The 25,562-nt window shown below is 37.0% G+C and overlaps 3 protein-coding genes and 1 long non-coding RNA gene across 7 annotated transcripts; 3 read left to right on the forward strand and 1 right to left on the reverse strand.

Moving 5' to 3' along the window:
* Positions 1-1,392: 1,392 nt before the first annotated feature.
* On the reverse strand, positions 1,393-9,709 carry LOC147863899 (uncharacterized). 2 transcript variants are annotated; one of them, XM_087319550.1, is made up of 7 exons: positions 9,526-9,709; positions 7,037-7,687; positions 6,863-6,961; positions 5,477-6,067; positions 2,668-2,994; positions 2,251-2,579; positions 1,393-1,968 (listed from the first exon to the last, which is right to left on the reverse strand). In XM_087319550.1, the coding sequence occupies exons 1-6, from the start codon at positions 9,682-9,684 to the stop codon at positions 2,310-2,312; spliced, it is 2,097 nt and encodes a 698-aa protein (XP_087175676.1). In that variant the 5' UTR covers positions 9,685-9,709; the 3' UTR covers positions 1,393-1,968; positions 2,251-2,309. The 2 variants fall into 2 exon arrangements, with proteins under 2 accessions (XP_087175676.1, XP_087175675.1); XM_087319549.1 differs by having other exon boundaries at positions 2,109-2,579.
* A 1,999-nt stretch (positions 9,710-11,708) lies between these two features.
* On the forward strand, positions 11,709-12,371 carry LOC147863900 (uncharacterized). Its single transcript, XM_087319316.1, has 4 exons — positions 11,709-11,770; positions 11,812-11,884; positions 12,046-12,126; positions 12,210-12,371. Exons 1-4 carry the CDS (start codon positions 11,709-11,711, stop codon positions 12,369-12,371), a joined length of 378 nt encoding a protein of 125 aa, XP_087175442.1.
* Positions 12,372-12,487: 116 nt separating this feature from the next.
* On the forward strand, positions 12,488-13,895 carry LOC147863901 (uncharacterized). The gene is made up of 2 exons (XR_015529814.1): positions 12,488-12,618; positions 12,718-13,895. It is a non-coding gene; the product is annotated as an uncharacterized LOC147863901 (long non-coding RNA).
* Positions 13,896-17,486: 3,591 nt separating this feature from the next.
* Positions 17,487-23,042, forward strand: LOC147863902 (splicing factor U2af large subunit A-like). 3 transcript variants are annotated; one of them, XM_087319593.1, is made up of 18 exons: positions 17,487-17,680; positions 18,481-18,734; positions 18,840-18,944; positions 19,102-19,169; positions 19,645-19,712; positions 19,805-19,849; positions 20,269-20,331; positions 20,505-20,562; positions 20,642-20,754; positions 20,839-20,954; positions 21,039-21,137; positions 21,236-21,311; positions 21,394-21,482; positions 21,571-21,634; positions 21,731-21,847; positions 21,934-22,015; positions 22,375-22,442; positions 22,550-23,042. In XM_087319593.1, exons 1-18 carry the CDS (start codon positions 17,636-17,638, stop codon positions 22,685-22,687), a joined length of 1,668 nt encoding a protein of 555 aa, XP_087175719.1. In that variant the 5' UTR covers positions 17,487-17,635; the 3' UTR covers positions 22,688-23,042. The 3 variants fall into 3 exon arrangements, with proteins under 3 accessions (XP_087175719.1, XP_087175717.1, XP_087175716.1); XM_087319591.1 differs by having other exon boundaries at positions 17,489-17,680; positions 18,819-18,944; positions 20,272-20,331; XM_087319590.1 differs by having other exon boundaries at positions 17,490-17,680; positions 18,819-18,944.
* The last annotated feature ends 2,520 nt before the right edge of the window (positions 23,043-25,562 follow it).

Below are 25,562 nucleotides of genomic sequence, written 5' to 3' on the forward strand. Positions count from 1 at the left end.
CCCTGAACCATATTGTGCTTTGTTGTGTGTGACTAGGAACCAACTATCAGTACTCTCTGTGGTTTACCGTAACAACATATGAAATTTAGTTATGGTGAACATATGCATATAGATGTCATATGGTTCATTTCATGCCTATTAATACCTTAAGACTAATGTTGGGGTCATGGCATAGTTACAAGATGAATCACTATACAATCGTGTATCTTTCTTTGTTGCAATGGACCTCAATTATCACTTTTCAAATAAAAACTCTAAGTGAAATTTCAACCAAGACTACAAAATATTTTTTGGGCATCATAAATTGAGAATGCAAGATGCAACCATGGATGTCTTCCTTAATAGGGGACATATCTAAGCTAACAAATCTTGTTGTACATAAAATATGGTGTTGTCAAGCTTTCCTAGCCAATGCATGAGTTTCAATTATGTACTTTTGCATGCATTAATGAAGGAACTCCAATTTTCATGCCCCCAAAAGCTAGTCACTAATAAACAATACTCATCATATATACCCATGAGTCAACATTATCCAAAGGTCTTCCTATTTTCCATGTTGTCTATAAAGAGGGAGAGGGCACTATGAGCAACGATTACCTATAGAATACCATCACTTGGATCTCTTATCTACGGCATGGTCGTGCATTCCTTGCACTCAACCAAAGTTTCGCGCACGTCAAATGGTCAACAATCAAGAGCAAATGGATCAAAGTCAAACAAGGAACATCAAGCTGAAATATAAGGAGCTATATGTGATGGTTCACAACTATGAAGATACTAATCAAAATGTGGATGGGCAAGTCGAGCAATGGAAACATACTCATTGTCACTACCTCTAGGGAAGATGGTGCATGCAAGTACTAGTCTTCATGTTTTGTTTTTAATGCTTGTCAACACATTCTCCTCACATCAAGATATTGCTTTTCATAGCCCAAATGTCGTAGCATCAATGGTTATCTTTTCTAGCAATATATCATGCCACAACCAATTCTAGCTATGCTATCACATCTTCCCCCAGCTTATTCTATGTCTAAATGGGAAAATTAAAGTTGCCCAATGCACTTACTCAATTACAACAAAAAATGGGGCACCTCTTGTTTATCAAAGATCTCAAGATTCTTTATCGATGAGAGACCTCTACTATGATTAAGATCAATTCCAACAAGCAAGAGAAAGTTGTCCCATTGTTATAATGAAGACTCTGACATCTTAGATGTACATGTATACACTTCTACAAAGCACCACATAATGAATGGCATGTGCCTAGTACATTGTGATTTCATCCTAGATGTAACAATGCAAGTTATAGATGATATTACAATAAAAAGGTACCTAGAGGAGAAAAAGAATGAGAAGTTACCACCACATAGACAATAGAACTTGCATCTTGGCTACAAAAAAGAGATTATTATTAATCACATTGACACATGTCCAAAACAAAGAATGCATGGTCTAAAGGATTGATTCTTATGTACTTACCCTCTAGGTTGTCAATAGATTTGCTTTGTCTATATCAAAAGATGCCATTATAAGTAGGTCTAGGGTTGAATTCAATTACACACTAGGGAATAAAAACTAAATTGGCTTAGGATTTATAGGCGATAATAGTTGCAGTTCAAGTGGACCCAATGATCAACAATCTCTCATGGGTTTTGTGCATGTCGCTTATCGATACAACTTCCCCCAATCCATGATTAGCATCTCGTCACCAGCCTATACCTACTTGATGTAGGGGCAAAGTAAACAAGACCTAGAGTACAAGAGTGGTGATCACATGGCAGTGTTCATACTCTCAATGTCATTCTGCCTTTTACAGTCTCTGCTTGTTTGTAGTTTCCTTCAATTGCTCTTGGGTCTTATCTGTGGTTTTTGTTGCTACTGACTCTTCTACAATGCTTCACTAATCTGATCCACACTGCTTGAAAAAAATTCCGTGTTATTCTGCACCTCCCTTTATCCTTGCTCAGCCTAGTGTAAAAAGGAAACATATTTAGCCACACAAGCAAATCGGTTTATATGGAGCAAGCCTCAGTACAAAATATTGAAATTTATTAAGTTACACTGAACAAGTTTAAAGCAGTAGATAAGACGACCAAGAAAATAAATACCCCCATATTTGAAAAGTATATTTGGAGCATGGGGTGCAAAACTTCTCCATTTCCTTTCTTTATTATCATTTCATAAAATTCATTAGGATCTAATGTGTATTCTGCTATCTCATAATGTTCCTGCTCGAAGATAAATACATACAGAGCTGTGGAATTCAAGACAAACGGACTAGAAAATGAAGTCGCCTCCTGCAATAACTATCATGATTGTCGGAAAGTGAGATTAAGTCGGCCTGGCCGCAGGTTAGTCCTCTCCGAAAGGCATGAAGGCATAGTTTGGGGAAGGATGGAGCGCACTCCATGATAGCATAATCTTGATGGGCCACCAAATATAATGACATCTCCAGATTCAAGGATTATATGTTCATCACTACTTCGGTCCAACCCATATACAAACTCCGCTGAGTCACCAATTGAAAATGAAACTACGGGCACTCCACATCTCAGGCTCTCTTTACTTTCATCTTTATCCTGATACATTATCATGTCTCTTAAACAATAAAAAAGAAAGAAATCAGGTCAAATTTTAATGTTATTTTATAATTATGATTACATTTACCTGATGCAACCCCAGTTTACCACTGAGTTCATAAAAATTGACCAGGCAAATGTTTGGATGCATTTCAGGAAGTAGACTTGTGCCACTTTCTAACGCATCCTGAGCCTCATGTAAGCATTGAGCTACAAGTTCTAAAAATAATGGGGGGATGGAAGGTGCCACTGCATTATCAACAGATCGTTTTCTTTCATATGAGTGGATGGTGGGCTCCCAATGCATGCCAAGGCACATCATCCATAAATGCAGTTTGCTTTCAGTTCCATAGCCTGGCTGATAAAACCCACCATTGCCAATGCCCAAATCTCTACAGATCTGAACAATTTTCACCTGTACATCAAAATTCTTTCTTCTGTTTTGGCTAAAAAAACAGGGCTTAAATTAACTGTATAGAAACCTCTCTCTCTCTCTCTCTCTCATAGGTCATATTTGACCACAACCTCAGCACCCTTGTCATTGACAGATAAAGGCCATTATCTCCCGCCATTGCAGGTGCTTCTTTCACTTTGGAGACCTCTCCATTCTGGATCGACCTATGCTAGAGATCTTTCAAAGACAAAAGTTATAATATATCTAACTTGAGAGTCTCACATGTGCCGAGAACCAGATTCTTTAGTCTCTTTTTATCTTATTTACTTTTATATTTAACTGAGTAATATTTATTTTATTTTGATTTGTTGTTCTCAAAAACAAGCCAACACTTAATATGTAATCTCTTGCTTGGTCTTATAGGCCATTTTGGCCTCTTAAAAGACCTCTCTCTCTCTCTCTCTCTCTGGCTGTTGTCTTGGTGGTGTAACGGGCAAGGCTCCGTCTCATATTTTACAATTGGTCTTCCTGGATGTTAAATCGTGCTATAGCTGCACTCTGATGGCATTTGATCTCTATCATTCTTTTCCAAAGATCGCTTCAAGAAAGCCTTAACACTATACCAAGGAGTAAGCTTTGGAAAAGAATGATAGAGATCGGAAAGCCATTAGAGTATCAAGCAGCTGTAGCACGATTTTATGAGCAAGTTAGGTGTCAACTGAAAATGGATAGTGGTTTCTCAAAGTACTGCTTGAGCAACATGGGGGGTCAAGTAAGGGTGCTCTGTCTCACCCACACTCTTTGGTTTATGCACCAATAAACATGAAATAGCAACCAAGGCTTCAAAAGAAGAAAGATTGGATGATCCAAAACTCATGCATGATCTCATTTTATACTTCTATATGCTGATGATGTTGCTTTATTCTCAGATAATTTGGATGATGTATTGGACACATTTTGTTCAATCAGTGGGCTAATTGTTAACGTGGACTAAACAAAAAATGATGGCAATAAAGGCAATACAACCAAGACACTACCCCACGTTTACATACAAGGGAGAACCAATACGAGTGGTGCAAATCTTCAAATATCTTGGTATGCTATGAGTCTCAACTTCAAGTGGGTTGGAATAGAGAGATCTCTTGTATCCATGGTCTCTAAGATTATCTTGGGTAAAGTGTCAGTATCATATGAGCTTATCATAGATGTGATGATTGCACCAACTGTCATAGAGACTCCAGTCAGCCTCAACATCCATATGCAAGATTTTTCTGAGGTCTTCTAGAACGTTGGTGGTTGCAGGTGATACTTTATGTCACCACCATGGTTCGAGGTAACAAACCAAGTCCCTTTCAATAATCCAAGAATCCACAGTCTCTTGCTCTAGTCCCTCACTCAGACATTAACAAAATCATCAGGCCGTATCTCATTCAGCTGAGACTAAGAAGACATGGATTTAGACTTAAATGGAATTCTATAAAGACCATATAAAACCTTCCCGAGGATGATCAAAGATGTTTGGGGCTATTTTTACAAGAGATCCACAATTCTGAGTCTCTTCCCAGATGTTGGACTTCTACAGATGGGTGTGGCAGGACACCTTAGAGAGAGCACAACAGCCAGGATCTTCCAAAGGGATATGACATCACAAACGGATACTGTTTCATCAAACACTTTAGCTGGACCACTCTGGACCCTGGATGATACACAGATACCATGTGCAATCCCATAGACAGTTCAGTTGACGGGCATTCACACAATCTTATAGAAGTGTTCAGTAGATGTCACTACAAAGGACATGGGTGTCATACGGCATCATAATATGATTATCAAAGGGCTGGGCCACTGATCTGACTCTCCTACATTTATTAATTTTGTAGAATGCATACTTAGTATTACATCACAGTTTCTTTAATGCGACATTGCTCCTTATCCTTGCACTGTTTAGGTACAGCTGTATTCTGCTTCATTCTAACAGATACTCTACAAGATTCACACGGATGTATTTTTAGTGTCATATATCACTTTTACCTTATGAAAACTACAACATTCCACTCATTCACAGCAGTCGGAAATTTTGTTCTAAAAAATATTTCTGCTGTCACTTGTTATGGTATAGTATAATACAACACCTATGTATTAACAAGCCAATTAGCTTCCATGCTAGAAAACACCTTAGAAAATATCAGTGTTATGCACTGTTCAGACTACTGGAAATAATAATATAATTCAAATATGAAGGGAGAAGATTCTAGTTGCATCTCAATTTTAATATCAACTCTTAAAAGTTTTGAGCCTTCACGAATATATGGAAAAGAGGATACCCCAGAAGATGTCACTATCATCCTGTTTCTTGCCATTTAATATTTATTTAGATATACAAATATTTCTTATATCCTGGCACTTGGCAACTAAACTTTTCATGATATAATAAGACCTTGAATCCACAAACTCCTAACATTTATCAATAAACATTTTCATAATAAACATCTAGGCTTCATACCTGATCTTCTTCACTTAACCAACCTCTCAATAAAATCATTCCTGGCATTAAGATTTTGACTTTTGAACTACGTTCTTTAACCTTCCGGCCCGCCTGTTTGATTGCCAATACGGAAGGAGAAAGTGAATATCGCTTTCCAGTCTGAGGTTCACATATATCAAATACAGTTGCATGTGAAGTCTCTGCTTTATAATCCATCAAACATTCTTCATCTTCGAAGACTGTATGAGGTTCATTTTTCAGATTTGGTGTACGCCAAACATTGTTTGCATTGTCAGATCCATAATGTTTATGTTTACCACTTGAATCAAGCACAGAAATAATAGGATCATCATGTTGTACTCGTCCACTTTTCACAGATGCTATGGAATTGCCGTTGTCTTGTTGTCTTCTACCCAATTTTGTGCTCTTCTTTTGTGGATATGAATCTTTGGATTGCTGATTATTGAGAAAAACTGGGTATTCCAGTACCGACGGATTTGGTTTAATTCGTAGATCAATTGTTTTCCTTGTTTCTTTATCAAGCTGACTATTATCGATGCTGCTATTTATTTTGATATCAATTTCACCATCTCCATCGGCCATCAAAACCTACACATGGGAGGTAAACATCAAAAACTTAATGGCTATAGTTGGGAGAGTTTAGTAGATATCATATTTACTGAATGTTTATACATGCGATGCACTGCACTGGATGGATTGCGTCTTTTAGCTTATGTTCATGCATGTGGACTATACACAGACATACAGAGTAATTAACAAATGCACATGGATGGTCCCTTGGGAGCCCTGCTATCTCTTCTTGGCTACATGCAAATATTTGTTGGAGGCAATCAGATGTATCTGCATTATCAAAGTATGTTCCTGCGTAATTGGTTGAATACATGCAAATATTTGTTGGAGTCAATCAGATGTATCTGCATTATCAAAGTATATTCCTGCGTAATTGGTATAAACAAAATGCTGACAGATGCTGGTCCGTATAAAACCAACCCGATAGCTGCTAGCTGAGTGGGAACCTCAAAAACCCACTGATCCCAGGTATTCAATGAACAGAATGAACATAGTAGCTTGCTAATAACATTTTAGATCTTTGCAAATCATTCAGTTCTGTGATCATTGCAACCATAATGACAAATGTCAATCTCATGAAACTTGTAACCAAGTGGCAACTTGGTTGCAATATATTCGCTGAAACTGATATTCTTTTGGCCTATAGGTTAGTTAACAGCGAATTAACCAATTCTTTCTTGGGTTCCTGTATGTTGTACTTGTTTTATCTCTATATATACATGCATTTAAACACACGTGTTTCTGTAGGAAAATAGCTGTAAAGAATCAAGTTCTTCATGACAGACACAAACATGAAAGCATGACCTTTGATACCTTCTGGCCAGTTATATCAATTGTCACAACCATTTTTTTCTTCCGAGCCTCTTCTTTTAACTTGAGTTCTTCTTGTTTTTCCAAAATAGTTTTTCTTTCCTGTCAAAAGTAAGTCCAGCAAATTAGCAGCTTAAAACTAGAATTTAGCAATTCAACAGCTCAAAAGAGTCCCACCTCTTCAGAAAGCCAGGGGTTTTGATCAACTTGGAAATAATCACTTTGATCATCAATTACAGATGTTCTCTGTGATGATGTACGCCCATATTCGACGAGTCTGTTCTTGATAGCTTGTGCCGCAGCCTCAGATTCCGACATCGGGATGGTTGTACCTTCAAGGCCTGCATAAGCACTACCTTCAAGAAGTACAAGAGATCCACAAAAGTTGCAAGGGCCCTCTCCTTCCTGCTCACAAACAATCCTACCACACGAAAGGCAATTGTTTATAAGTTTGTGTCTAGTTGCCTGGCACGTACATGGAGCACCCCTAGAAATGAGCAGCTTTCCCTCAACAGCCTCTGCAAGTGAAACTCCTCTCGCCCCTTTTTTTGCTTTATTCCCTACTGTCTTGCCTTTGGCCAGTGCATTGGACTGTGCATCCAGGGATACAGCAGCATCTGAAGAGCTCTTTTCTGACACAGTGATTTTTTCCTTTGAACTTTTTGAAAGCTTTCTTCCTCCAGAATTCATAACTTCACCTATTTTTGGTTTAAAATAGACATGCATTCCATCTTTAAGACTCTGCTCATTTTTTAGAGGCTCGTCAACTGCACGTTTATGAAGATACTCTGTGATTATGTCTTTACAGTTCTCCTCCCCTATCACATTCTGCATATCAACAAGTATTCAGATGACTCTACAATCATAACCTTACCCATGCACATAAACTAAGATACCTTTGACAGAATATCGCTTATCTCATCTAATAAAATCAAGACAAGCAATCAATACAACAGATCGATTCTGAAATTTAAGATGTCAAAATATTAGCATCGTAAAATCTTAACTCTGAAATAATAATAGATAAGCTTGAAATCCTTATATGTTGTACTATTATAACCAAGAATTTTAGAAATGGTAAAATGGAAACACTGAATAAATAGCAGAAAGAAGTAAGAAAAAACAAAGTTAAAATCCAAAGGATACAATTCGAAGATTAAATATTTGCGCAGAAAAACAGAGAGAAGGAGATTTAATGATGTAAACACATGCCACATGTTAACATGGATATAGTACAAATTTAATTACAAACTCTTATGATTTAATGTATGTTAAATAAATCATTGACCTTCACAAGATTTAGTATTATCCATAAAATCATTAATCTTATAGTAGAACATGAAATTCAAATAATCTAGGAGAGGGGTTAGAATTAGAATTAGAATTAGAATTTTTATCGTCCATAAAGAGGCCAATTTTGACGTATGGGACCAGAGTATACATGTGTTCTTGATATGTGTCTCCTTCCTAAGAAGGGGTATTCATACATTGAAGCACAAAGTCTCTATGTGTGAATAAAGCATACACATATGAGCTCAACCTTCTCAGTGGTGTCTTAAGTATGGCACTTAAGTTATCACTCCCTCTTAGTATGTCAGCATCTCTTGAACGAATTGCACTATATATCGAGCATGTGAAGGGGTGAGAAAAAGAGAGCACTTGAGGTAGAAATTATGCCTTTATAAGTCCTGGCAAAGGAAGAAAACTTTGCACACTTCCAAAAAGTAACACAAAATAAATCCGAACAAACAATACAGAATCCTTCTTTTCAAAACATTAACCACGCAAAGAAAGTACTAGACAATAACGAAGGACTCATACAAAGGGTGCACAAACTGTTTGTTCAGATATGTAGGGGGGTTTTACTGATATGTATCTGTTTGCTATTTCCCAAAAGCATTTGCACTTGTTGACAGGTCACCTTACTCGTGTAGAAGCATGTTACATGTGCATTCGGATATGCAATGTGAGATTTTACCTAAATGTGGCAGTTCACAATGGTGGATTCAAGTTCTACACTTGCTAGGAAGTAGTCTTACTGACAGTACATGATGACAGCATAATATACACAAGGAGACATATATAACTAATAGGATATATACATGGATTGGCAGTGAACGAACCACAATGTGTGCTGTGAAGAACCGATACAAGGGGAAATTTCTGCAGCCAATGGAGATTTCCAATAAATATGCCCAGACAAACTCCATGCAGGATTGTTGATGTATAGGGTTATGCAACATACTGGGTTGCAGTATACTTGCATTGAATATTCCATCACTATGGGGGATGGAGCATACAATTATAACCACTGCACCTCTATTAGGATCCATCGGCATATGGATCCCAGCTCCAAGCAAAACTAATGCATGCATGGCCTGGCATGTTTATCCCGAGAGCAAAAAACAAGGTCTTTTATACGATATATTGGCAATGGAAACCATAACATTGGTTTCATTGACAATGATGAGCATGGGCCATTATATTTATTGGCGGTGAATTAGCTTGAGTCACCTACTTGTGTTTTTCATTGCCATTTTGGATTGCCATGTAACTGAACTACCATCTGACGTTAAGATATAGTAAAATAATGAAGGGCGGGAATGTGGTGAACCAAACAAACGTTTAACTTAGAATCATAAAAGATGGTTAGTGCGCAGACTCACACTGAGGTAGTCTTTGGCGAGCGAGGGCGGGGCACTCTCGCAGTAGGAGACGAGGCTGGAGATGACGTCGGGATCTAGGTGGGTGCTGCAGAGCTCCAGCAAGGCTCCATGGAGCCATGCTCCCGCTCCAGCAACGTCTGCTGCTGCCGTGCCCGACATGGATCGATCAGTCCTTTCTGCAGCCTCCGTCCTGCTTCTCATCGATCGATAATAGTAGACTGTAGTAGAACATACATACATACATACATACATAGAGAGGCATTAGGTGGATTGTTGGGATGGCTCTTGTCAACTCTTTAGAGACCAGATCCCATCATGGCCCATGAGTAGTAGTGGTTCCATACACACACCAATATGTATGGCATGATTGATACATATAATATATATAGATATATCATATATGTATGTATGTATGTATGTATGTATGTATATGTATGTATCGGTATGTATATGTATATGTATATGTATATGTATATGTATATGTGTATGTATGTATGTATATGTATGTATCGGTATGTATATGTATATGTATATGTATATGTATATGTATATGTATATGTATATGTATATGTATATGTATATGTATATGTATGTATGTATGTATGTATGTATGTATGTATTGGTGTAAGTTGTAACAAAGAGAAATGTGGAAATGACCTTGTGTTGATCAAAGAGTGCACATGTTCCAAAGCCTTTCCATATGTAACAAAAGAGAAATGTGGAAGTGACCCTGTTTCCGTCAAAGAGTTGAGCAAGGTTATCTATCCATCGATGGTGATAATGAAGTGACCAATGAAAAGCTTAGATGGGGAGGGAGAGTGTTCTAGGGCCTTCCCCATGGAAATGCACATTAGAGTGAGTTTCTAGCTTAGCTTCCGCTGAAATATGACACTTCCCCTATGATACCACCAAATAATGCAAGACCACAATAAAGAGAGTATTTGTGAACCTTAGGATAATAACCTAATGTCCACGAACATAAAAAAAAAAGGAAATTGAAATTCATCAAATTTAAAAGAAGCATAAAAATGAAAGTATTCGGCATTTTCATATTTTTTATCCAACATTGAAATAGAGCTCTTTGTTCTTAATCCTTGTTTAAATTCTTTTCTCTATTGTAGGTGTGCAGTTAGTAAGAAATAGGAAGTTGGTGTTAGGTTAACGCTGTGGATTTCTCATTGATTTCTTTCGTTCAGTTTAGAATTAAGTCATTCTTTGTGTTCATTAAGTTTTAGTGAGGTGAATATGATTAAGGGGCTCATTTAAGTAGACTAGGGTCCCCTATAGTTATTGCACTCGATGGGGTTGACAACCTCTCTTTGCCAGCTTTGCCTATAAAGGGTGTATATCCATTTGATATTGTGGAACAAACTATTTGTGAGCAGAATTGTTAGTTAGGTAAAGGCATCATACTTTAATGACATTGGCATTGCTTTCAAGAACTACAATGAATACTTGGAAGTGCTTGACGCAATTGTTTGCAATCTCTCGAGGTGCAAGCTATCCTATTAAGAGGAAGCAATTTTTTTCTTTACTAATCATTCCTTAATTATATTCGTATTTTCACTAGGTGTTTTATAATGTTATGTTGATTTTATTCCACTAAACTTGTTCACACCAACATTTTCCTACCAATATTTCTTAACTAGATGTTTATGGATTGGCATCCTAATGATGGAACAACACAATGAAATGTGGCCTAGCAATTATGCTTAATTGTATCATGATGTTTCAAACACTAGAAATTCATTGATGTAGTTGCTCTACATAATGCTCCTCTACTGAGGAGTGACTTCTTACATGTTCCAGGGATAGAGATCGTCGATGTGAACAAACTCCAATTATGGTTAATATATGGTATATGAATTATGGACGTTATATCCCATTGCCTTATTGCATACTTGTTACATATGATGATTCGAGTATGGTGGTTCTCATGGCACTAAGAAAAATTTGACCTCTTCTAAAGGTCTTTTATTAAGGTAATTCAAAGTGTCCACTAGTTTGGCAGTAAGTAGAATCACTCTGCACAATATTGAAAAGTTGGAAGAAAATAAAGCGGAAGATAGTTGGTTCCGTTTCTCATTATTTTGCAAGCATAAAAAGTTAGGTCTAGTAAAAGAGCAAGAAATGCTTAATGCATATCACTATTGCCCCTAGTTTGTAATTCGATTTGCCTAAGTATGGAAAATCTAGAAGAGCTAAAAATGGAAAAGACTGATATTTGTCCAAGAACAAGAGTAATGTAACTAAGAAATTGCTAACTGAAACACAGTGGAAAACCAGTATTTATAGCTGCATCACTAAACAAATGAGCAACGTTCTGAAACAGGGCATGAACTACAAAAAGCTACATGAGGTATGTGTCATCGTGTCTGCAAGTTTTTTTTTGTACCAATTGTTTTTTTCTTTACAAAATTGATCACCTTTTATGAATTTTATTGTTTAGAAAAATTCTCATTATTACCTCATGCAGTTAATTACCCATATTTTATTACAATTTTCTGTCATTACATGAAGGTTGAGATTCTGTCAGCAGAAATTAATAGTGTTGCACAAGCAGTTCAGGCTACATCCATAGTAGATGTTGGAGCTAGACAGGTATTTCTAACAATCATTCTGGTGGATTTTGTTGTGTTTTCTTTTCTTTCTAATGATAGATTATTATGTACACTTAATATCAGGGTTACCTTTCTCAAGTATTAGCTTTTGAGTATGGTCTCCCTGTTGTGGCACTTGATGCATCTGAACACCATTGCAGTATAGCAAATGAGTGGAGTGTACGAATTAAAAAGCATTTCGTGGCATCTGCGAAAAATAAGGCTTTGACTTCTGAGATTGTTTAGATTCTGCAAATGCAATGTGTGTTATGCTGATGGTAGGAGATTATTCCAAATCTTAATATTCTCTTATCACTTATTTTGTATCTTGAGTAATTCTTTGTTGCTTGTCAATTTTGTCAGAGTGCAGAGATGTGGCAGGGTGTGGGGTCTGCGTCAGCCATTTATAATTTCCAGCAACATTCATTAAGGGCTGGATTTCAACTGGTAAAGAGAACAATGTGTCAATAGTTGCTATGCAGGTTAGGTGCTAGTGATCAGCTTGTTAAATCAAAACACGTTTTGAAGGTTCTTCGCAAGCATTATCCAGACCTGGCAATGCTTAATCCTACAATCGGAGTCGGATGATTAGGCAAGGCTCGCCCGCAGAAAGCAGGTCAGGAAGCATGGCAAGGCAGAAAATATAAACAATGATGAGAATACCGAAGATTTTAGCTCTGAAATAGATAAAAGGCTGCGACTTAATGGAGGTGACACAAGAGAGGATTTTCTCGAATTTTGCCGAGCTGCATTTGAAAGGCTGAATGTGGAAAGTGTTGCTGAAAATGTTGTGGACCAGATATGGATGGAAATTGAACCTAAAACTGTACGTGTTGTTTATATCTTTACAAAACTTATTACATTGTCGGGGATAAACATCAAAATACCTGACTCATTGGGTACTTACCAGAATATCCAACTTCAAAACAATTATCAGAATAGTCCAATGTAGTTGTAAAGTCTGTACTAGAGCGCTATTCTGATCATTTGAAACAATGAGCATTCTGGTAAATGCTGGAAAGTTAGTGTAAGTCTTGTGTTTTTCTATACATTTGGTGTGCTATATATTTTATAGTAAACTTGAAAAGAAAATCATCTGTGATGAGCTGGGGCTAGTTGGACCTTATTGGTCCTTGAGGGCTGTCTTAGGCCCCGTACTGGAGACATACATTTTACTCGATAGGTTGCTTTATCTTCAAGAACAATTGCCGTCACACGAAGCTGATATGGATTCCTTGAGGGGATTATCAGGTCCAAGGTTCATACCATTGTTTGATCCAGATGTATCGCCACGCACATGGCCATATTGGCCATCAAAAGATAAACGTAGTTAGAGGTTATCTTGACAGTTAGAGGGTTTTATTCCTCATCTCTCACCTTCTCTCATAGTTTTGCATTCTATCCTAGGGATGGTTGATTGAATTATGAAAAATGACAGCTTTGGGTGCAACCAACAAAGCAATCACTTACCGGAGAAAGAATTACACATCTCTTATTTCATTTGGTTGCAGCTTGCAAATTGAAAGTTCAAGAAGTGTCGTATCAAGCTTCCATCGGGTCCAGAAGATATGTTTCGCTCCTCTCCCTAAGCATGGACTCTCCATGCATCAACACATGCGAGGATCTACAATCTACAATTCTTAAATGGCTTTCAATCTAATTAGTATTTGTCTTAATTATGAATAATGGATGCATTGAAATGCCATCATTGATGCTCTAAAAGTCTATGATGAGATTGAAATTAAACAAAAACGATTTCATTTTGATGGATGAACCATTGCTTTCTCTAACAACCTCTAGTCTATCAAGAGCATTGGTCACAAGTAATACCCAAACCTGTGTCAACACTATTGACTAAGAGTCAAGGAACTTTCTATATTGATCATGACAATTTACATGTTCCTTATGGTGCAATTCAACATCCTTTGCTTGTCTTGTCAATGTCCTTAGGGTGGCATTTTTTACGAGCAATGGGTGCTTGTGCCTAGATTTTGGTAGTATCTACATCCATTTTTCTAATGGATATGTGATGGAAATTCTTCTTGTGACAAAAGAGGTCACAAAAATAGGAATAGAGAGATTGCAATGATCTAAACTTGTTAGATTATAAAAATTGAATGGATATATAATCGAAATACTACTTGATGTGGCAAAAGAGGTTCCACAAATAGAATAGAGCGCTAAAGCGGATTCAAACTTGTTGGATTATTAAATAAAATGGAGCTGCTACTTGAGATCACAAAAAGAGCCACAAAATATAGGGCAACATGGTGAAAGGGATTCAAACTTCTTGGAGTATTAAAAGTCATAGAGATCCTACATTTTATGGATGTGATTAAAGACATCATTGAAGGATGTTTTGCACTAATGGTTGTAAAAACATGCAACATATGATATTCTGGATGTTCTATTGTAACTTCTACTGAAAGACAACGTTGATGGGGCCTATTGCATCTTTTGGATGTTCCACCACCATTCTGAAAAAGAAGTGATACAATGAAGGAAGAAGGTTATTTGTTCTTATATATATGAATTTAAATTGTAGACTTTATTATGTATATACTCATTTTTTCTTTTTGATAGAAAAGACACACCATGCATCACTAAAAATGAATAAAGAATGCTAGACAAGTTTGTTTTGTGCAAGAGGATCATATGACCAATGTCAACGATGTCAAACTAAATTTCTAAAGAGTTTCTATAATGGACACGACATCAAACAAGCTTGTTATGTGTGAAAGGATTATATTCCCAATGTACAGGATGTCAAACTAAATTTATAAAGAGTTTCTACAATGGATGTAACATCAAACTTATTGTGAGAGATTTGAACACGTGACCTTAATTATGTAACACAAAAATTGTTTAGATACCAACCCAAATAAAACCAAACAACATAATTGTTGTTATTGTAATTATAATCTTGCTCTATTTTTCTTGATATTATTATCTTTGGTGTATTTGTCACTCTCTCTTCTATAAAATGGGCGCACACAAACATCTTACTTGATCAACTCCTCAACATTGAACTATATTCTCTAGTTCTTTACAAAAACTACACCCATGATGTTTCTATATATATAATGTAAATTTAAATTAAGTAGGCTACCAATCTATAAGTCTCCACCTCGCTAGTGCATATGTATATACATAGATTGACCCATGCGTAATATTCGTGGTATTCGACATCCGTAATATTCGCGATATTCGAGAATATAAAACAGCCCCAAGAATATTATAAAACCATTCGTTTACATATACATGTACACACATACATATATGATATATACATATACATACATACATACATATATGATATATACATATACACACATACATACACAGTATATAGTATTGTGGGCAATTTACGTGTTGTTGCAACATATCATGACAACCTTCAAAACTTGCACTTGGACTTTTCCTATCGCATTCACTCCTAATTTATATGTTAATTTGAAATACATCAATGTATTTGGGAACTAGAGATAATATATCACATTATGTTATGAAGATAATGCCTTTTGCATAATTAGATAATGTAGCAAATCATTTGTAGCATATGCCACTAGAGCCTTTTAAAGACCTCAATATAATATTTGATTTGATTTCACTCCCTCTCATGTATTCAAATCGTAGCAATGCCTTTCATTTGGGGGAAACATTGAGAGATTGTGATCCATTAGTGGATTGGCTACCTCAACCTCAACATGGCGAATCTAGAACACCTCTCCATCTTGTCGTCACTAAAAATAGAATATTTTAAGGTTAAACATCCAAGCCCTTCTAGAGTGGTATCTCATTAATGGCTCGAGGCTAAATAGACTTAAGAGGGTGTAAGTAACCTTGAGCCATCAACAAGATACCACTCTAGAAGAGCTTGGATTCTAACCTTGCACCAATGGTTACAAAGTCAAGGAATAGCCCTAAGTAGATAGTGTCTATGGGGTGTTGGTGCAAGTCAAGGATGCCATTACATGCCTTCATTGCCATTAGTGCAAGTCAAGGAATTGCATGTGTTCCTCCTAAAGGGCGATGAAGACATGTAATGGTATCCTTAGGTTGGATGGATGCAAACAACATGCCTAACATATGTAGGTAAGATGGAAAGCATCTCACATGGTGTTTCCGATAATGTGTGAGAAACACAACTTTGAGAGATGAACAATTGGAAACAATTGATAATACCTCATAGGACGAGGAGAAAAGGGAGGTATTTGCAGAAAAGACTATCACTTCTAAAATTATTAGTTGTGAGGAATAGGAGGAAGAGGTCATGTACAACTCTTTGTTCCATTTGTACAAGTGACCCCTCCACTCCACCGCATGGAGTAGGAAATGAACCCAAATATTCTTGAAAGATCCAAACCACAAGTAAGAAATTAATGCAAGGTGTTTGAATCCTATGTGAATCAACCCCATCACATGGTAGTTATGAGGCAGTTCATGATGTTTGATGGATGAAACATATAAAGTTGACGCATACTTTTTATGGTGGGAATGTTGCTTAATGAGTATCCAATGAAGAAAAGCTAGTGTTCTCTTTTTATCATGACGTGGATGAGTAAATGTTAGTAGTTAGATGTCTAGGAAGTTATCACAAGAATGATCGATGTGAAGCAAGGACTCTTGCTCTCCCCCACTCTCTTTAGATTACGCATTGAGAGGTAGCAAACTACATCACATTTGGAGGCAACAAGGGAATCAACATATAATGTACCCCTTCCAAATTCCTTTTTTGTGTCGATGAGATAGTCTTGCTCTTTAAATCTCTATGGCCATGATCTTCTATAATTTTGGTCTATGGTTCGAGAACCACTCAGTCCTTTGATCTATTTCTTATGAGATCCACGATAACAAGTGCCAATTGACACTTTCACCACGATTCTAGGTATCAAAGCTTGACTCACTCAAGGAGATGCAACTATGGCCACTCTAGAAACCAAATTGTGGCTATTCTTTTATTACAGTGGTCAACCCCTTGCCTCATGTACTATGCATGCGACAACCCAAGTGGGCGGGCAGGGCAAGCCTTGCGGATCTAGATACAAGCATACCGTACGATCAATCTTCCATCCAATGTAAAGATTGGTCTTGCATGATGGGTGGAGTGATCGTTTCGGGCATCTAATAATGTTCATGAAATCGAGATCCAGAGCATTGGCACCTCAAGAGAATGAAATGTGAGGCTTGGGTATTTATAGGAATAAGAGAAAACAGAGGAGAGAGGGGTATCTGCAGGAATAAGAGAAAACAGGGGAGGGAGGGGTATATGGGGAGATAGATTAAGGAAAACTCAGAGCTCTCTCTCTCTCTCTCTCTCTCTCTCTCTCTCTTTCCTATTTGTTACTGAAGCTACAACAGAAGTTCAGACAAAAACACAAGTTCACACAGAAAGGGGAAGCTGAAGCTGATACAGGAGAAGGAGAAGGAGAAGGAGAAGGAATACAGTGGCTCTTTGATCTCTGTGTCTGTGTCTGTGTATCTGCGCATCTTTCAGAAAGGAAGCCGCCATGGCCACCTTCGATGAATGGGAAAACAACGGCCTTCAGGACAAGGTACACTCCTCTCACCCGTTTATTTATTTATTTCCTGCCCCCCTTCTGATCTATCTCTCTGTCTCTCTGTCTCTCTGTCTCTTTACCTGTGATTTTCTCGTCTTTCACCTCATTTTTTTCTTTGCTGGTCTGTGATTTCTCAGCGGTTGTCTTTTCCCCTGTTTTTATTCTACTTGCGAGACATAGTTTATTTTTCATGTAGAAAAGCTGTCAATTTTCAAGAAATGTAGAATTGAATGTTAAGGTTTTACTTTAATTTCCTCCTCCGCTGGCTGTTTTGTGATACATGTCCTAAATTGTTTCTCATAATAAAATCTCTTGAGCATGTAGAAGCCTAAGCTAGATTGTCAATATGTGTGGTTCAGCTGCTTCCTTTGTATATAGTTTTTATTGCATACTAATTGAGTGATGAATTTTGTCATCCAGAATCATTGATCGACTTGAAAGAAAGGCTAGATCTTGTGATATGCTCCAATTTCCTCATTATTCTAACCTTTTTTGTACGCATCAGAAATAGATTTTACATTTCGAGGAAGTAGTTTGATTGTCTGTATATGTAGTCTAGACTCTCGAAAAGAATTGAAATGCTTCAATTCTTCCCTCTTTGCCCCCTTTTTTTTGTTGTGTAGGCTCAATTTGGGTTTTTATCATCAAGAAAAAATGTCAGTTGCCTAGGAATATAGGCTAGATTTCCTGCATATGCTTCAAATTTCTTTCCTTGTAATACCAGATTTTGTTGCATTTTATTCTAAGCTGCCCTTTTACCATCTAGATTAGTTTTGTTTGAACTTGTGTTACAGGAAGTGGCTAGAGAGTCTGGCAGAGACAGGGACGTATCAAGAGATAAAGAGAGGGACTATTATAAGGACAAGGAATCGTCGAAACGCCGAGAGCATAGAGATAAGGACCACCGAGATGGAGATCGAAAAGAGAGTGATTCTAGAAGTAGAAGTGAAAGGCGTAGCAGAGATCATGGTAGTGAAGGTCACCGGAGCCGGGACAGAGATCGGAAAAGCAGAGATAGAAGCCGAGACAGGAGCCGAGAGCGAGAGAGGTAATTTCTCAATATAATGGAATTGTGGATCCTTTCTGTATTGGGTTATGTCAAGTGACAAAAGATGAATATTTTATTTTATAGGAAACATCGTGATTATGACAGTGATAGAGATAGTCGGCATAGCCGGAGAACACATTCTAGGTCAAGGGGAATGTCAAGAGACCGTGCAAGATCACGGTCACGCTCTGGTTCTAGAGATGAGAAGAGGTAATTCTTTCCTTCACAACCAGGCCCTTAGACTTATCTTACCTTCCACATGTACGTTTGTGTAGATATAGATAATGAAGTCTAATAGATTCTTAAGGCCTGTTGAAGGTTTTGTTTGGTTCTTGCTAATGGTTATATGTTTATTGCACGGTTACAGCAAACGAACAAGTGGATTCGATATGGCTCCACCTGGTGTACCCGTTCTCCCAGGAATGGCATTACCAGGTATATTTCTCATATTAATTCATATTCTGTAACCTGTTTCATGAAACCTTATTATTTCGTTCACATAACTGGCACTGAGGAAATCCCTCTTTTTTGGTGTTTTCTGGTTTTGTTTTTGTTTGTTGTTTTTCTTTTTGTAAGTTCGGAAGGCAACCTTGAGTCACGTGGCCTTTTCTGCCTCTCCACTATATACAACAAGGAGAGGATTTGATTCATCTATGTCGAGCTGATCCTTGATCATCTTTATTTTGGTAGTTATGCACATTCTTCTTCAAGTTTTCAGAATAAGCCCGCTTAGGCTAGACCTCCTTTGTCACATAAATTGCAGAAACAAGCAGACCTTGGTCAGACAATATCCTATATCTTAAATCTCTCATACGGGAGTTCTAGCTTACTTCACATATGTAATTTAATGTCTTGGAAGGTTTTATTTATTATCATTTTCATAGCTTTAACATCTTTAATAACAATGCAGGACAGTTACCTGGAATGCCACAAACATTGCCTACTGTTTTCCCAGGTTTCCCATTTGCAGGGACTCAGGTAGAAGATGAAAGCAATAAAAACTTCATTATGCTTTTTGAATTGTGCTGATTTAATCATGTCATATTTTTGCTTTTGTATTCTGTCTATAGATTGCAGCCTTGTCAGCAATGCCAATGCAAGCTATGACACAGCAGGTTTCCTCCTAATTTCGTGTCATACATTAATGTTTGTGGTGATTAGAAATTTAGATTGGAGGATTATCTTTTTATTTGAACAGAGGAGGTGGTTAAAAATCCTATGATGATAGATAATCTCAGATCCTACAGCACTTCATGCAATACATGGGATGGTCTGCATATGTAATTAACTGCATTGCTAGACTTGCCAGTATCATCATATTTGTCTTTAAACCAAGAAACACTGGGCACTATTGGTCTTATGTGATTTATGTATCTTTGTGAAACAATTTCTGGTGTCTGGTGTTACAGCAATGATGATTGGGTTTTGACGATGATAGCAATTATAATGTTACTGTTTCTGTTTCTCTATATCAACCTATGTTAAGTCTGCATCTTTAAAAATTCTCATCAATTTATACTCTTGTTCAAAATAGCAGGCAATGAAGCATGCTCGTCGGGTATATGTTGGTGGATTACCACCACTAGCAAATGAGCAGGTATTTCCCATTTCTATCTAATGATCAATGGAGATCTTGTATTATACATCACACCTTAGCTCCTTGATTAGTAGGCGACAGTTTCTCATCCATGACTAAACTAAAATTTGTGAGCAAATGTTACTGTAATTTGAATTTTCTGCTTTTTAAATGGCACCGTACAATTTTTGCAGACTATTGCAACATATTTCAGCCAAGTAATGCAAATTATTGGTGGGAACAGTGCACCAGGTACTCTGATTCAGACTAATTTTCTTTATGTGTGGACATTAATTGACACATATTTGATACATAATGCGGTCTTTTGTAGGTGATGCTGTTGTGAATGTCTATATCAACCATGAAAAGAAATTTGCGTTTGTGGAAATGCGAACTGTTGAAGAAGCGAGTAATGCGATGGCATTGGATGGCATAATGTTTGAGGTGGATAGTTGGTTTTTGTCCCTTAGGATTTTTTGTACTTCCCATTGAATATGTATTTTGTTGTGGCATTATTTCCATTCTCAGGGCATGCCAGTAAGAGTTCGAAGGCCCAGTGATTATAATCCTTCTTTAGCTGCAACACTAGGTCCAAGTCAGCCTAATCCTCATTTGAATCTTGCTGCTGTGGGTCTTACACCAGGGTAAGGGAGTTTTGTAAACATCAACATTTTTGTTTCTTATTGCAGAAAGCCCTTCAAGATATGTTCTCTTAACTATCTATGCAGAATCACTGGCGGTGCTGATGGACCGGACAAAGTCTTTGTGGGTGGTCTTCCCTACTACCTAACAGAAGTTCAGATAAAAGAACTTTTAGAATCATTTGGGTATGCCTCCAAACTTTACATTTCTTATCTTAAATCAGAGTGACCACTATAAATGAGATATTTGTTTATATAGTTTTTAAATATGTATGTTTTCACAGGCCTCTTCGTGGCTTTGACTTGGTGAAAGATCGGGAAACTGGGAACTCAAAGGGCTATGCGTTCTGTGTTTATCAAGTAATGTCCTCCACGAGCTTTTGCTTACAATTGAGCGAGAATATTTGACTGTCATAGTAAAATCATTTCCGTAATTGCGCAGGATCCTGTTGTTACAGATGTGGCATGTGCTGCATTGAATGGATTGAAAATGGGGGATAAGACATTAACAGTGAGGCGTGCAACTGCGGGGTAATATATATTTTTCATTATTTCTTGTCTTTATGAATGCTTATTTAAGTTTTGAACTTGTGGTTTAATGAACTCTTGAGTCACGCAGTGGGCAACCAAAATCAGATCAAGAAAATGTTCTTTTCCAAGCACAACAACAAATAGCAATGCAGGTTCTTGTTTCCCTCCTGAAAACAATATGAATGTTGAAGCTGAATATTTGAGCTATCTTCATTTGATTATTGATGGGTTTTCTTTGTGAATTACAGAAACTTGCGTTGCAAGCTGGTGTTGCTTACAGTTTAATAACAGGAATCCCCACAGGAGTTAGTGGAAGTGGAGTTCCTCCCACAGAAACGCCAACGAAAGTCTTGTGCTTAACCCAAGTACTGTTTTTATAATATTAGGATCTTATTGTATACTGAAATAGCATATGTTGCTAAGCATTCTGAAAATGTGTTATATGTTACAGTTAGTGTCTGTAGATGAACTAAGGGATGACACTGAGTTTGGAGACATCTATCAGGACATACATGACGAATGTACTAAATACGGTAAGTCAAATCCAGTGCACTCTAATAACTACTTATTTGCGAAGTTCAATCAATGGATTATGTGACCAACTATGCTCATTTCTTATTTACTATATGCATAGTCATTTTGATTGCTGGGCAAATGGATTATGGTCATTAAGAAAAATAAACAAGAATCCTTTTTCCTTAATCAATTAAGGATAATTATTGATATTATGAGGTGCCAGGGACATCTAGAAAGTGCAAGGTAAATTTTTAGTTAAGGTCAAAGGATGTAGGGCCATTTTTGTAAATTGTTAGAGAGCCTAGAGGTATACATTGGAAATTTTGTTAAGTTTTCATTCTGTGGTGAAAATCTACTAAGCCTACAGCCTTTGTAGGAAGCGTAGTGAATCTTGTGATACCTCGTCCAAGGACTACGGGAGAGGATGTTCCTGGGCTTGGAAAGGTGAGCAAGTCTAAGATTGGATATGTGTAGAGTTGTCGGTCAAAAACAAAAGAAAATTTGAAAGTTAAGAATGTGTACATAGTTCTTAATGATATTTCCATGGTTAGGCCTTTGTGGAGTACACAGATGTTCAAGGCTCCAGTAAAGCCAGGGCTGCTCTGAATGGGAGAAAATTTGCTGGTAACACTGTTCTTGCTGTATATTATCCAGAAGACAAATTCTCGAGAAGAGAATTGGATGGCTGATCTTTGCTCATGTTGTACTATGTTTATATATCCAATAGCTTTTTCCTTAATGTCCAATTTTGAAATTTCACTTGAAATGTCACGTCAATGGTGAAATACAGTTACAAAGGGTAAAGAAAACCCTTTTTGTTTGTTCTTTTTTGCTCGAAGTGGATCAACCCCATCAGATGGATTGATGGCCAGTTTGTTCTTGTCATTTAGTGGACTAACTGATTTCAGTAGACATTTGATAGCCAGTTGAAAATTTCTGATGACTCTAATTTGTCTTACAAATAGTTTTGATTTGCTACCAAAGTTTTGGTTGCTAGTCACAATTGAAACTTTCTGTTTCTTGTAATTGTATTGTTTTAGTTTCTATGCGCAATTCAGAAAGTCGGCCATCGGCCATCTGCTGAAAACAGTTTTTGAGCTTTCATATTATGATATTTATGCTAAGTTAATTCTACTTTAGATGCATATTATATATAAAACAAGCTTACTCTTTTCTTCATGAAGGGGTATTTTCATAGCAATGAGCATTCATATTATGATATTCATGATAAGTTATTTCTACGTTAGATGCATATTATATCAAACCAACTTAATCTTTTGTTCATGAAGGGGTTACAAGCTTAGTCAAATCTTTGCCAAAAGACAAATTGTGATTTTTCACCTCAACCATCTATTTTCCATTGAAAGATTGACTGCTCTTTAGTATCATAAAGATCTTGCAATTACTAGAGGCATGCATTGCTCATATCAGTCAATCATCCACTTGTTTTTACCTGAATTGGAACATTTTGCTTAATGTATATTTGCTTTGTGAAAAGAAAGATAATAATATCAATTTCTTCAATATGAACCAGAAGACTACCAATTATTACCAAGCAGTCATTGGTTGTGTAGTTGCTGGACTTTTAAATGGTAGAGCAAAAAGAAAAAGAAAAACCTAAAACTGTCCTTTAACTTTGAGCCATTATTTTTAGTTGCAATACTCAAGAATGAGCTTAAAGGTAATCAAAACCAATATCATTTGTTTTATCAAGTGCTACATCTGACTCTATACTTATCTAATGGGTGCTTGTGAAATGAAGGGCTGAATGTACAATGGATATGACTACAATAAATGTGATGTGTTTGTAGGGAGTTGCACAACAAAATCACTAATGAGGTTATTGGAGCATGCCACGAGTTTTATGATGTGGTTGGATGTATTGTGCACGATTACCTTAGTCATGAATTGGATGCATATCTTTGAGAGGTTGACATGGACATGGTTTTACTGTCTTCGTAGTGATTGGAAGTTTGGTTTGGATGACTTGACAAATGAATTTTTCAAGTGATATTCCAATATTTTTAAGGCATCCCCAAGTTTGATGTTCTAATGTTTTTTTTTGGGATTCTACTTGTATGCCTCAAGCTTCTCCATTTGATCTCATCAACATGGTCCAAAGATAGCACCATTCAAATAATTTCATCAATGAGGCCTTATTTCTTGATTGAGCGATTTATTTAAGGCATTTGCAAAGGTTTTAGCAAATAGATTACAAAAGTATTTGCCAAAGATGATAAACGCAACATTATGGTTCCATTAAAGATAGGGATATATTGCATAATGAGCTTTATGTTCAAATGACCTTGGATTATGGCCAAGACTTATCAAGTATTCATTATGGTGCAATTGTTTTTAAGAAAGCTCATGATCATACCAATTAGTCCATTGTTTCAACTCTCAAGGTTAATGCATACAATGGGATTTGGACCATATATGTCATGCCTTACGTATTTATTAGGGCTAGAACATTGTCGCATGAAATGCTTAATGGTGGAGTTACATCAAAGATTGGCCTTTGCTTCTCAAGATGATCTACTTAGCCCATTGTTGTTTGCAATAGTTCCTCATACCCTGTTGGTGATGTTATCAAGGCATGCGACTAATGATGATATTCTAGGTCTACACCTTCCATTTGAGGACAATTGGTAGTGCTAGCTTATGTAGATGATACTTCCATGTTTGTCTAAGCCTCACTTGAGAATCTTGGGAAGGGGATGCATGTATGAAAACAATTATCCTTGGCATTTGGATTACGTATTAACTACAAGAACTCTCACCTCATTTGATATACTGAACGAAATTTGGAATGTCTAGGATGGTAAGGATCGATAGTCGAAGAAGGCTTTATTTTTTGACAGTTTGTGGCCCCTCTGTTATGACTTGAACACTCACCCACTCCGTGATGGTGTGTGTAACAAACTATTTATAATTCATGGTTGTGTGTTAGGCTTTCTTCAACATGATCAACATATCTTTCTATGGTTAGGGTTTAGTGAGAGGCATTCTAGCAAATAGTGAGATTGGAGTTGGTTGCATCCAATGAAGAAAACTTGGGTGTGGCTAAGGTCTATTCTATCCAAGACGAACTCCATCTTAGAATATCCACAATATTTGGGGTACTTCATGTGTTAGGCTTTCTTCAACATGATCAACATATCTTTCTATGGTTAGGGTTTAGTGAGAGGCATTCTAGCAAATAGTGAGATTGGAGTTGGTTGCATCCAATGAAGAAAACTTGGGTGTGGCTAAGGTCTATTCTATCCAAGACGAACTCCATCTTAGAATATCCACAATATTTGGGGTACTTCATGTGTTAGGCTTTCTTCAACATGATCAACATATCTTTCTATGGTTAGGGTTTAGTGAGAGGCATTCTAGCAAATAGTGAGATTGGAGTTGGTTGCATCCAATGAAGAAAACTTGGGTGTGGCTAAGGTCTATTCTATCCAAGACGAACTCCATCTTAGAATATCCACAGTCTTTGGGGGTACTTCTTATCTTACACGCTTTATGAAAGTTATCATCTTCACTTTTAACAATCTTATTGGATTACCTATTTTA

Source organism: Azolla caroliniana, unplaced genomic scaffold, assembly GCF_043228905.1.
Source record: "Azolla caroliniana isolate FFs.n. ecotype wild unplaced genomic scaffold, voAzoCaro1.0.p SCAF_5, whole genome shotgun sequence".
NCBI classification, from domain to species: Eukaryota; Viridiplantae; Streptophyta; class Polypodiopsida; order Salviniales; family Salviniaceae; genus Azolla; species Azolla caroliniana.

Bases quoted from the DNA above. Each gene is read 5' to 3' on its own strand.
- LOC147863900 (XM_087319316.1), top strand. From the start codon at position 11,709: ATGGAAAATCTAGAAGAGCTAAAAATGGAAAAGACTGATATTTGTCCA. The intron at 11,771-11,811 runs GTAACTAAGAAA...GTGGAAAACCAG, and splicing joins TGTCCAAGAACAAGAGTAAT to TATTTATAGCTGCATCACTA. The intron at 11,885-12,045 runs GTATGTGTCATC...CATTACATGAAG, and splicing joins ACTACAAAAAGCTACATGAG to GTTGAGATTCTGTCAGCAGA.
- LOC147863899 (XM_087319550.1), bottom strand. From the start codon at position 9,684: ATGTCGGGCACGGCAGCAGCAGACGTTGCTGGAGCGGGAGCATGGCTC. The intron at 6,962-7,036 runs GTGGGACTCTTT...TACTTTTGACAG, and splicing joins ACCCCTGGCTTTCTGAAGAG to GAAAGAAAAACTATTTTGGA. The intron at 2,580-2,667 runs GTAAATGTAATC...ATAATGTATCAG, and splicing joins GTAAACTGGGGTTGCATCAG to GATAAAGATGAAAGTAAAGA.
- LOC147863902 (XM_087319590.1), top strand. From the start codon at position 17,636: ATGGCCACCTTCGATGAATGGGAAAACAACGGCCTTCAGGACAAG. The intron at 20,955-21,038 runs GTAAGGGAGTTT...CTATCTATGCAG, and splicing joins GCTGTGGGTCTTACACCAGG to AATCACTGGCGGTGCTGATG. The intron at 22,443-22,549 runs GTGAGCAAGTCT...TTCCATGGTTAG, and splicing joins ATGTTCCTGGGCTTGGAAAG to GCCTTTGTGGAGTACACAGA.